The following is a 12,385-nucleotide window of genomic DNA, read 5'->3' on the forward strand; positions in this document are numbered from 1 at the left end:
CGGCTCCCGGCCCTCCCGCTCGGCCCGCCCTCCGGTTCGGCCCGGTCCGGCCCGCCCGTCCCTCCCGCCGCGGGATTTGGGCCCGGCGCCGCTGTCCCAGCCCAGCCCCCCCGGGGAGCCCTTGGTACGTGTGGGGAGGTTGGGGCCGCGAGACCGGCCTGCGCGCGAGGCGGGCGGCGGACGGCGGGCAGGGCCGCGCGTCGGGCTGGGTTTCCCTTCGGATCGGGCGGCCGCCGCGGGGGTGAAGATGCGCTGAATGTGTCGGCTCCGCCGGCCGGGACAGGGGTACCGGAGGACCCGCATGGGGGCGGCGCCCAGCCTCCCCGGGCCCCGCTCGCCAGGTGACCCCGGGCGAGCGCCAGGCGTTGGGGACCCGGGGGACCCGGGTGGAGGCCGGAAGCCGGACAGGAGCCGGCCTGAGTGCCCAGGCGGAGCCGGCGCCCAGCGGTCTCCCGCCCAGGGCGCGGCCTGCGCTCAGGGTCCCTCAGGCCTAAGGGGATAATCGTGAGGACCGTTTCAGAGCTTGTTACGGCTGTTTTTATTTTCATTGGAGGAGCTGCGGGCGAAAGAGTCCGAGAGTAGGCATCATCAGGGCCGGAGGGCCTGGGAGAAACTTTCGTCGCACCTGGGTACTAGATAAGTTGGCACTTGAGTTACTTTCTTCCCTTCTCTCCTCACCCCCCCCCCCCCCCATAAAGCTCTAGTTTGAGGGAGAGAAAAAAAGAGTATGGGAAATGAACCTTCACGTGCTGCCAGGACTAATGAGCTGCTGGGGGAGGCCGGGTCCTGCTGGCACCTTGGCTTCTGGACCAAAGGTACCTGCCACGCTGTGTGCTTGCCCGCTGGTGTGCTTGTAGGACCGCGGCGGACAGGGCATGTGCAAAGTAACCCTTGGATTGAGGTCCCTGTGAACAGGAAGGGCTGTGGTTATCAGTGTTCTGGGGCGTGGCAGGTCTAGGACTCCCCACAACTGGTAACTAACTGCACCCTCCGCATTACACCACCCCAGAGAAAGGTCACGGTTTTAGTCCTACTTGGCCATGTAAACTAACTGTTTAGAACCACATGAGGCCAATTCCAGTCCAGAGTGTTGTATTACAACTCCGCTTCTGGCCTGATAACTCCAGCCAGTAGCAAGGAAATGACAGTAAATGGAACCACTGTTCTTTTCTGTTTGCACGAAGAGCAGGCTACACCACACAAAGGGCTTGTCGTCAGACCCCCGGGAAGGCCACACACCTTATACCGCCAAGCTTTCTGGACCTGAGACGAGACCTGGACATCAGAAGAAGGAGAACCGTGTGCAGTGCTATTCACCATTTATTGAACACCGACTGTGGGCCAGGCGTCAGTCGATGTAATCCCCTCAGTAAATCTATAGAGGAGAAGGAACCATCCTGATGACACATTAGATCTCACACACACACACACACACACACACACACACACACCCATAAACATACACACACCCATAAACATACACACACACACACACACCCATAAGCATACACACACACATACACACATACATACACACACGTACGCGCACACACACACACCCATACACACACATAAACACACACACACACCCATAAACATATACACATACATACACACAACACACACACACATATACGCACATACACACACACCCATACACACACCCATACACACCCATACACATACACAAACACACACATACACAGATACACACACATAGACACACATACACACACATACGCACACACACATATGCACACAACCATACACACACATACACATGTACACGCACATACACACACACACCCATACACAAACACACATACACACACACACAGATACACACACACACACACACACACACAGACCAAGCGAGGACAACAGAGGAGCCACGTCTCCAGGAAACCAGATTTATGGGGAATTAAGGCACCTTTAAGCCACCATGGGGGCTTCCCTAGTGGCGCTAGTGGTAAAGAACCCGCCTGCAATCCATGGACTGAGGGGACAGGTAGGCTGTAGTTCATGGAGTCACAATAGAGTTGGACACGACTTAGCTATTAACCAACAAATTGGATTTAAAGATGGAAGACAATGTGTGTGGGGGGAGTGTTTCCTCTCCTCTACGATCTTCCTGGCTGGTCTAGTAATTCAACTGACCTAAGACAAATCAATGGCAGAAAACCAACCCCACTGAATTTTATGCATATAGGAACCTCAAAGATACAAGACTCAAGAAGGGACAAGGTAGGCGGCTTTGTGTGTGTGAAGATTTGACAAATCAAGGGGGTTTTGCTTGGGTAGCAAGTTCGTGAAGTGACAGGGTTTGCTGGTTTCTGTTCAGCCTTTTCAGCCTTCTGTTCCCCTTTTTGGACGTAAAGATGTCTCTCTACCTCCTGGTCCAGGGAGGGTATTTGCACATGGAGATTTATTTTCAGCTTTCAGGGGGAACAGAAGAAGGGCAGAGATGGTTTTGCAACAGCTGTTTCTCAAGTCTCCTTAATTCAGAGCAGTCACTGTGCTACAGTGGTGTGTTGTGGGGTGAGCTGCCCTGCACCTCATCAGGAGCACAGATTACCTGGTGCCTCCCCGTCCTCATGCAGGGAGGGCCTGGAAGGGGGCTGCCAGCCTGCACGCCCTGCGGCTTGGGGCCCTTTCCTCGGGCTCACCTGCTCTCTTTTCCCAGGACGGTGTCTATCACGGACACTACTTTCTGGTGAAGAGCTGGGGTCTCTCAGCTCTCATCCCTTCCCACCACACACAGAAAGGCCCTGAACGCTCATCCACCCCCCCCCCCCCAACGCCACAGTGTCCTTTTCTGGACCAGACGCCCTCCGTGACGGGGCTGTGACCTCCGAGGCCGGGCCCTGCAGGTTTACGTGGGCACCTCCCAAGGCCCTTGTCCCGATTGGGTGACAGGGCCTGGGCAGGGTCAGCAGGGGAAACCCCGAGGACACCGAGTTCTGTGCGTGTACCTGTTTGCTCATCGAAGCAGAGCGTCAGTGCTCACAACAGTCAGAGCAGATGAGACACGGTCGACCTGTGGCCTGAATTTACGTGACACTGGTTTTAAATCCATCCTTTCAGACTCGCCACCATGGATGCGCTGTCAGAAGCAAACGGCACCTTTGCCTTGACCCTTCTGAAAAAGCTGGGTAAAGACAACTCGAAAAATGTGTTTATCTCGCCCCTAAGCATCTCCTCTGCCCTGGCCATGGTCCTCATGGGGGCCAGGGGCAACACCGCAGCCCAGATGTCCCAGGTACGTTCGGGAAGCCGGTTCTGGGTGGCGACAGACGCTGTTTCTTTGGCTGGTGAGCTGGTGTCTGCGATCCGAATCCCAGAGGCCTTGCTCGACAGACAGGCCTCGTTCCCCATCTGCCCCATCCCTGGGCCTGCCGTCCAGTGTCTCTCTGGCTGATGGCCTGGGGCTCCTGACTGCACAGCACCGGATTCCAGCAGGACAGGCTTGAATGAGCAAGCATTCATCGAGCCTCTGCTCGGACCCGCTGCCTAAGGCCCTGCTGGCCGAGGCCTGTCCTGCCGAGACGCCCAGAGCCAGCCCCGGGCAGGCTGCACGGGGTGTGGACGTCAGCTCCTGGGCCACAGTGGCGATGGGGCGCTGACCTCTGTCCCCGTGGGGGTCACAGCCCTCCCTCATGGGGGTGCCCTTACCCCTCCCAGGGCCTGGGGTCCAGAGGGTCTCCAGGTATACCAGAGTCCTGATTCCCCTCCTTGAGCCTGGACCTTGAGTTTGACCTCTGCCCTAAGGCCATCACTTTCAGGGTCGTCTGCCAGCTGGAGAGGCTGGGAGTGAGAAGCATTTGCACTCTCCACCCAGTAAGTGTTAGGACGCAAATACGGGGGAGCTCCCGCGCAGTCGTGTCTGATGCTTTGTGACCCGTGGACTCTAGCCCTCCAGGCTCCTCTGTCCATGGGATTCTCCAGAGAGAACAGGGGCGTGGGTTGCCATGTCCTCCTCCAGGGGATCTTCCCGGCCCAGGGATCGAACCCGCGAGTCTTGAGTCTCCTGCACCAGCAGGTGGATCCTTTACCACTGCGCCACCGGGAGACGCACGTGTTCCCTTTAAGTTCTGCCTGAAAAGGGAGCAGTCCCCTCTGGTGCTCGTCACTGACTCCCCTCCCGCTTCCCAGGCTCTGAAGGGGCTGCCCTCTCTCTGGGCACCTCCTGTGCAGGTTCCGATTCTGGGGGGAGGGCTGGCCTTCCCCACCCTGGACGGGCGCCTCTCCAGGCTCCCGCCCAAGCTCCTCTCCTCCAGCAGGGGTGCCCCCCGGCCCTCCGGGCTCAGCTGTCTGGACCTTCTCTCTGTGGCTCCCATCAAGCCGCTGATGACCGGGACCGGCCCTCAGACTCTGCGTCCTGGCCACACAGTGCCCAGTGGGCTCCTCGTGATCCAGGAGCGGCCCCGATCTCGGGAGGAGCTCTCCTCTGCGTGACCGCTCTACCGCTTTGTCACGAGCCCCCAGCAGGATGGCTGCGCGTTTCTGCACCCTGGCAACAGGGGGCAAGACAGCGAACGTAGAGTTGCCAGGCCTTTACGAAGGCCCAGGCCCAGGAGAGCCACTTCTCCTGTGTCCGCCGGTCGGAGCCCGTCCCGAGGCCATTCCAGACCTGAAGCCGTGGCCTGTTTGTGCAGAGACGGGAGGCCTGTCTGCCGGCCCTGTCTGCAGGCAGACCATGAGCGCAGGGCACTGGGCTTGCCAAGGGGCCTTCCTGTGCCTGCCGTCGCCATTTGACCCCGCGGGAGGCAGGCTGGGGGGCTCCCAGAGGCCTTGTGCCTTTCTTTGGGTGAGTCTTGCTTTAAGCTGCGGGGAGGATCAGTGCGGTTCCTAGGCTGTCTTCAGTTTGGTGTTCATTTCCTGTAGTCAGGGCGTACTGCAGTTGTGGGTTTTTATCTGTTTTTGATTTCAGACGCTCTCTCTAAGCACGAGCAGTGGCAGAGGTGACGATGTCCACCAGGGTTTTCAGAACCTTCTCAGCGAAGTTAACAGGCCCGGCACACAGTACTTGCTCAGAACCGCCAACAGGCTCTTTGGAGAGAAGACTTACGATTTCCTCTCGGTAAGTCATACTCCTGTTTTCCTGAAGCAGATAGAGACCGAGGTCGTGAGGAGGCGGGAGCTGGGCCTTGTGGTGCAGCTCAGCCCTCTTGGCCTGAGACCCACACGGTGGGCGGGGTGTGGGACCCAAGCCACAACCTCACGCTTCCTGGAAGCGATCGGTCATTGCCTGTAAGAGGAGGGATTGTTCACATGTGACAGCATTGTTCACATGTTCGTGAAGCTTCGATGAGATGATTGTCAGAGAACTAACACGGATCATACCACAGTTGCAGATGAGTTGGCCCAAACAAAGAAGTGATCAAAAAGAATTTTTCTGATGTTGTTTTTCACATGTTAGAAGATTTTTGTGCATTGTGAGACTTGTTCAACATTTTTATACATGTAAATATTTTGATTATCTTTTCCTATGCAGAATTTTTTTTTAAACTTTTTCCTTTTTTACTCTGGTTCTATTTAATTACAGTGCTTTCATGATTTTTAAAGTTTTTAATGAACAGCTCAAGTAATCTGTGAGTGTCCTTATTGTATAAAAATGCAGACAAAGCCAGAATCCTGCCATACTCTCTTCCACGCCCTGGCCTCCCACGCCCAGTATAAGGGCTTGTCCCCTGTGCATAGAGAAAGTCTTTGCATGTCAAACATGTGTGTCTGTTTCTGTTCAGTCGCTGGGCCGTGTCCGACTCTTTCTGACCCCGTGGACCGCAGCAGGCCAGGCTCCTCTGTCCTCTGCTGTGTCCCGGAGTTTGCTCAGACTCATGTCCGTTGAGTCGGTGATGCCACCCAACCATCTCACCCTGCCGTGCCCTTCCCCTTTGCCCTCATCTTTCCCAGCATCAGGGGCTTCTCCAGTGAGTCGGCTCTTGGCATCAGGCGGCCACAGCGTGGGGGCGTCAGCCTCACCAACAGCGTGGGGGCCTCACCCTTTCCCGCGGTGGGGGCAGCGTCCTCAGGGTGGCTGTGCTGAGATGCAGCCGCCAGCCCCCCGGGTGGGCGGGGGGTGGGGCCAGCCCGGGCCGAGCCAGCAGGCGCCGTGTGTGTGGTTCTGTCCTGTGCGTGCCTGCTACTCCAGACGGACTTTGGAAGGAAGGGACAGAGGGAGGCTCTCAGATCTCAGTGGATTCCGCCTCATTCCCGCCCCGACGGCTGCAGCCCTCCCCGTCGTCCTCAGGAAGGGTAGCAGGTGCGCGCGTCCACCCTCGGCTCAGCGCTGCGGGTGCTGAGCCTTTAACATTCTGATTGTTCATGAGACTGAGCAGCTTTTCACGTCGATCAAGCCTTTGTATCTTTTCTGAAAATTGCCTGTTTATATGTCCTTTGTGTAGTTTTACTTCTGGGCTTTATGTCTTTTTTTTTTCTTAAATTAGTTTTTTGTACATTTAGGATAGTGATCTTGTTCTGTTATGTGATTTTTTTTCATTAATTTTCACATTTCTTTCAGATCTAAATTAACTGTTTTAAAACAGGTGGTGTAAAGTGCATGTCGTCAGCATGAGGTCAAACATCCGTAAGGCTTTGCAGCACAGTGTGCGTTTATTTTACAACTGGGTTTACTTGTTTTTATCAGTCATAGCTACATGCTAGTTTGGTGTCAATCTTTTTTTTTTTTTAGTTCTACCAGTTTATTGCTACCAACCCGTCTCCCTCCACCCTCAAGCACTCATGCTCAGGCGTGTAACCCCGTGGACACAGCCCGCCAGGCTCCTCTGTCCATGAACTTTTCCAGGCGAGAATACTGGAGTGGGTTACCATTTCCTTCTCCTGTTATTGTCATTTTGTATGAGAGTTAGATATACAGAAAAGCAAAATTACCGATAAACACAAAAAATTGGCTAATTTTCCTTAACTTCCTTCCTTTTCTAGTGGATATTTGAAGAAAAGCATTGATATTTAAAATGTTATTATGATATGGTATGTAAAATCAAAAGATTATAAATATTTCTCAGTTATTTCATAGTGATCGAGGATTCCAACAATCCAATACCAATCACAATGTATAATTAGATATTCCTTTAGTTTGCTTTTTGACTGGTCATTACTTACTAAACAGTAATTTAAGAAGCAGGCACTTCTTTTCAGATGTGCTTTAAAGCTGTTGAAATCACCAAGGGTCTGATGAGGTATCGATTTGTAGGTGACCACTTTGTTTCCTGACTATTTCCTTAGACTGAGAGACTGACATCTTTCTCCAAAGCCCCGATTAAGAAGTGGAGCAGTAGGCTGGCAGAGCCTGAATGATGTGAGCGTTCTATGAAATGAGGCACCTGGACCACGAGATAGAGGGTCCACGGTGTGCGGAGAGCTCAGCCACGTGACATCAGACAGAGCCAGGTTCTCCTGGTCCTCAGAGCACCTCTGAGACGTAGCTACTGCTGCGTGCTTGCTTCCAGGGGGCAAGGAAGCCAGAGAGACATAGCAACCTTGCCAGGGTCACACGGGAGTGAAGCCCGGAACTTGTGCTGCCAGCACTGTTGCCACATGGCCTCTCCTCAGTGGTTGTGTTGTTGTTAAGTCGTTAAGTTGTGTCTGACTCTTTGCGACCCCATGGACTTAGCCCACCAGGCTCCTCTGCCCAAGGGATTGTCCAGGCAAGAATACTGGAGCAGGTTGTCATTTCCTTCTCCAGGGGATCATCCCCACGGAGAGATCAAAGCCTTGTCTCCAACATTGGCAGGCAGATTCTTTACCACTGTGCCACCTGGGAAGCCTGTGATTTTACTGTCATTTATTCAGTGTAGCTGAAAACTGAGAAACCGGATTGAAGGTTAATTCCTCACACTCATTTGTACATTCCACAAGTAACCTTCAAATGATCAGTGTTGAGGTTTGGCGCCATGAAGAAGTGAGCTGTTGGCGTGGTCTGTTTCTGTAGCCATGTGATTCTGTCACTCCGTCTCTCCTAGTCTTTCAGAGATGCCTGCTGCAAGTTCTACCAAGCAGAGATGGAAGAGCTGGACTTTGTCAGTGCTACGGAGGAGTCCGTGAAGCACATAAACACCTGGGTAGCCGAAAAGACAGACGGTGAGGGCATGTCAGTACTTCTGTTTGCACAGTATTTGAATCAGTCTCATTACCCATCAGTTCCTTCCCAAGACCAGCAAATGTAAACAGGAATGGCTTTTTTCTGTAAAGAACTGTAAACTTTCAAAATGCACTCCTGAAATATAATCAGGAATCAATTTCTCTAGCTTTCCCCCCTCCTCATCAGTATTTGCTGCACCTCTTCCAGAGCAAACACACTTTGACTTTTTGCTGGTGCGGTTAATGTTCATATAGTCTGCTTTTTCACAAGGGGCGGAAGGGAAACTCTGGATGCGGGCTCCACCCCCCTGCCTGTGCAGCGGAGCTCATGCTCTGCGGGTCGCTGAGCATCACTGCAGGACACTCGGTCAAGCCCCAGTCCACCTGCAGTTCTTCGTTCTCGTGCTCGCCACGCTGGCTTCGACCTCTCCCCTTCAGGACAGTCCCCTCACGTTGTAGACCGAAGATTCCTTTTTCTGTCACTGTGAATTATCCTGCCCTTATGACTTCTTCATTGTATGTGTTTTATGCAACTCAATATATCTTTGTGAGTAGAGATTTTATGATTTTGGTCGCTGATTTTGCTTTAGGGGCCAGGCTGCCTGTACGGGTTTCCCTGGTGGGTCTGATGGTAAAGAATCCACCTGCCAATGCAGGGGAGGCGGGTTGGATCCCTGGGTGAGAAAGAGCCCTGGAGAAGGAAATAGCAACCTGGTCCAGGTCTTGCCCGGGGAATCCTATGGACGCAGGAGCCTGGTGGGCTGCAGTCCATGGGGTCACAGAGAGTCGGACACAGCTTAGTGAATGAACAGACAACTCGCTGTCCATGGTTGTCTGGGGGAAAGTGAGCCCTCTGGTCAGTGCCTGACTCCTCCAGGGGACGGGCCAGAAATACTCTGCCCAGCACCTCCCCCAGGGAACCCTGCTAGCTCACTGGCTCTTTAATTCTGCTTTGCAGGTAAAATTAGAGACTTGCTCTCTGCAAATTCAGTTGACCCCATGACTCGTCTGGTTCTCGTGAATGCCATCTACTTCAAAGGAAACTGGGCTGAACAATTTAACAAGGAGCACACCATGGAAAGGCCATTCAAAGTCAGCAAGGTGAACAAGAATGTTTCATCGTAAGGAAAGAGGTTCCTGGAAATGGTCCCTGGGGTCCCTTTGGTTTACAGAGTGTGCGAGCACGCTGACCTCAAGAAACCTGTGCCTCTTGTGGCCGTGGCGGCCCAGATGTGGATCCGGGTAAACCCTGGCTTCCTTTCCCCCTGCTCCTCCTATGCTGTATCATCGGCGGGTCTGTGCGGGGGTGTTCTGTCTTGTATCACATATCCCCTGAGTCATCTCGCAGGTCTCTGGGCCTACTAGAACTCCCAGGATCCAGGTCAAACTCGAGACCATGGCTATGAAGCTCCGTGGGCCTGGATCCTACCGTCCGTCCCCATCCCGTCAGTAGCTACCAGCACAGACGCCTTTCTCTGCAGGGCCGTCCAGAAGCCTCCCTAGCGGTCTCCCCAGCCCGGGTTCTGGTTCCTGTGTCCCTCCTCTGAGCTCTCGCAGAGCCCGGGGCCTCTCCCAGTGGCTCTGATCTCCCCGAGCCCCTCAGGCCCGGGTGCAGGACCAGGGAGGTTACTTGGAAGTTTTCCTGATGACCCAGGCTGGGCTGAGCGTGGTGGGGTAGGAAGCACAAGTCAGACTGTATTGTATGTTCATTAATTGCATGTGTTTATTCTCGGCCGTGCAGGCTCTCCTGGCCGCAGCCTCTCCTGCAGCTGCCGTGGTGGAGTCCCTCTGGGCTCCGTGCTGGGGCTCCTTTCACTGGCGCTTCTCTTGGTGCTGAGCTCGGGATCCAGGCCTGTGACCTCAGGAGCTGCGGTCCCGGGCTCTCAGCCCAGGCTCAGGAGCTGTGGCCTGAGGGCTTAGAGCCCCAGGGCTGTGGGGTCTTCCCAGACCAGGGGTGGAGCCTGTGTCTCCTGCATTGGAAGGCGGATTATTTACCCCAAGCCACCAGGGAAGCCCTGATGTCTTTAAAATAGAGCCAACATGATTTGTTCATGGGTCAGCTGTGGGGTGGGAGGGACAGGGGCCCAGGACACTGCAGGGTTGACTGGGGAGGAGTGGTGTCGCCGTGAGCAGAGATGGGAAAGTATAGATGGAGCAGGTGTGGGGGGAACCGAGCCGCCAGTGTGTGTGCCGACACGGAGGCTCCTTGGCGTCCAGATGCAGATGTCAGGTAGGCAGGAGCCGGGGTGAGGTCCTGCTGGGAATGTCCGTGCAGAGCCCTCCTGGGTCAGCAGGAGAAGAGAAGCCTGAGGCCTGAGCGCTGGCAACCCGGGGGTGGGAGCTGGAGCCGTGCAGATAGCTGACGACGCGGAGCTGGGCTGGGTCTGGAAGACAAGACAGAGTGTGTGTGCCCAGGAGACCGTCTCTGATGACTCGACCAGAGTGTCCACGGGTCTCATTTCCACTTAAGGTTTATCCCTTTCCTTTATAGACCGTGGAGAAACCTGTGCAAATGATGTTCAAGAAGTCCACCTTTAAAATGACCTACATTGAAGAGATAAGCACCCAGATTCTGGTGCTTCCCTACATCGGCCAAGAGCTGAACATGGTCATCCTGCTGCCCAGTGAAAGCACCGACTTGAACATGGTAACCGGGCATCCTTGGCCCCGGAGCCCGGGGTCTCATCCGGATCCCTGCCGGTCATTGGGCTCCGAGAAACGTGTGCAGCCGGCAGGCCGCCTCGGGCCCACAGGGTGAAGAGTGTTGGTCACAGGGGCGTGCCCGGGGCAGCGCTGCTGCAGACCCTGAGATCTTCTACCTTCTCTTCCAGGTGGAGAAAGCCCTGACCTACGAGAAATTTGTCGCATGGACGAAGCCGGACGTGCTGGGTGAGGAGGAGGTGGAGGTGTTTCTGCCTCGGTTCACACTGGAGGAGAGTTATGACATGGAGGGCGTCCTCCGAGACCTGGGCATGACCGACGCGTTCGATGCGGCCTGCGCCGACTTCAGTGGGATGTCGTCCGGGCAAGGCCTGCACCTGTCCAAGGTCGTACACAAGTCCTTTGTGGAGGTCACCGAGGAGGGCACGGAGGCCGCGGCCGCCACGGGGGCCGTGGTCGTGATGCTCTGCCTGCGGATCGTGCCCCGGTTCTGTGCAGACCGGCCCTTCCTCTTCTTCATCCAGCACGGCAAGACCGGGGCCATCCTGTTCTGCGGCCGCTTTTGCTCGCCATGACGGGGTGCTGGAGGCGCCCCGGTGCTCCTCACCGCTCTCCCGATGTCTGGAAGAGCTGCAACCCCAGTGACCTTGGCGAAGGTCCACAAATAAAGGGCTGATGAAGACCGCCTGTGTGTGTGTGTTTGTGTGCCCGTGTGGTCTCGTGTCCCGCGCCTTCTCGGAGCTGCAGCCACCATCGGAGGCGGGCGCTCGGTGGTCATGCCGGCAGGCAGCACTGGCTGCCTGCTCTCTGGGCCCGCCCTCCACCCGCCCCGTCCAGGCCCTCGGGGAGAGCACTGTCTGCTCCGGGCCTGGAAGGATGAGCGGGCCTTCCCTGTCTCCTCTGCACAGTGGTCTCCCCCTGAGAACAGAGCGAAGCAGGGGCTACAGCAGCCGCAGGGAGGGGGGGCAGGCCTCAGAGACCCCCGAACCTGAGCCCTCAAGAAACCAGCAGAAGAGGGGAGGCCCGTGACCCAGACCGGGAGAAGTCCAATCCCCGAGTCACTGTGTCTGCGTTGGAGGGTCTGTGGTCAGAGGCTGTTCTAGTGCTTGACATCCACACTCCCTGAGCATGTTCAGTTGCCCCCAGGGTCAGCGATGAGCAGACAGTTCCTGTTCAGGAGAAGGAGGCCTTCAGACCACGTCATGGATGCATGCCGGGTGACCTTCCATCCTGCCGCTGGTACTGGAGAAAAAGAGGCGGCTATGGTTTCAACCAGTGCATCCCAAAGGAAATCAGTCCTGAGTGTTCATTGGAAGGACGATGCTGAGGCTGAAGCTCCTGTACTTTGGCCCCCTGATGCGAAGTGTTGATTCCTTTGGAAAGACCTCGATGCTGGGACAGATTGAAGACAGGAGGAGAAGGGGCCGACAGAGGATGAGATGGCTGGATGCCATCACTGACTCAATGGACATGAGTCTGAGTAACTCCGGGAGTTGGTGATGGACAGGGAGGCCTGGCGTGCTGCAGTCCGTGGGGTTGCAATAGTCGGACACGACTGAGCGACTGAGCTGCACAAAGGTTTCTGTAGCCGCCCGTGCTCCCTGCTGAGACGTGGGGCCCGAGC

The 12,385-nt window shown here is 55.5% G+C and overlaps 1 protein-coding gene across 3 annotated transcripts; it reads left to right on the forward strand.

The window, feature by feature from the left end:
* On the forward strand, positions 1 to 11,444 carry LOC133059954 (serpin B6-like). 3 transcript variants are annotated; one of them, XM_061147742.1, is made up of 8 exons: positions 1,178 to 1,357; positions 2,210 to 2,244; positions 3,085 to 3,259; positions 4,931 to 5,080; positions 7,983 to 8,100; positions 9,059 to 9,201; positions 10,592 to 10,747; positions 10,932 to 11,444. In XM_061147742.1, the coding sequence occupies exons 3-8, from the start codon at positions 3,095 to 3,097 to the stop codon at positions 11,334 to 11,336; spliced, it is 1,137 nt and encodes a 378-aa protein (XP_061003725.1). In that variant the 5' UTR covers positions 1,178 to 1,357; positions 2,210 to 2,244; positions 3,085 to 3,094; the 3' UTR covers positions 11,337 to 11,444. The 3 variants fall into 3 exon arrangements, with proteins under 3 accessions (XP_061003724.1, XP_061003725.1, XP_061003723.1); XM_061147741.1 differs by lacking the exons at positions 1,178 to 1,357; positions 2,210 to 2,244 and adding an exon at positions 1 to 124; XM_061147740.1 differs by lacking the exons at positions 1,178 to 1,357; positions 2,210 to 2,244 and adding an exon at positions 4,281 to 4,807 and having other exon boundaries at positions 3,121 to 3,259.
* Positions 11,445 to 12,385: the final 941 nt, after the last annotated feature.

This window comes from Dama dama, chromosome 7 (assembly GCF_033118175.1).
Source record: "Dama dama isolate Ldn47 chromosome 7, ASM3311817v1, whole genome shotgun sequence".
Lineage (NCBI taxonomy): Eukaryota > Metazoa > Chordata > Mammalia > Artiodactyla > Cervidae > Dama > Dama dama.

Excerpts from the sequence above, each read along its gene's own strand:
- LOC133059954 (XM_061147740.1), top strand. The coding sequence starts at position 4,490 with ATGGCTGCGCGTTTCTGCACCCTGGCAACAGGGGGCAAGACAGCGAAC. Across the intron at positions 4,808-4,930 it reads GGCCTTGTGCCTTTCTTTGG|ACGCTCTCTCTAAGCACGAG; the intron begins GTGAGTCTTGCT and ends TTTTGATTTCAG. Across the intron at positions 9,202-10,591 it reads GGCCATTCAAAGTCAGCAAG|ACCGTGGAGAAACCTGTGCA; the intron begins GTGAACAAGAAT and ends TTTCCTTTATAG.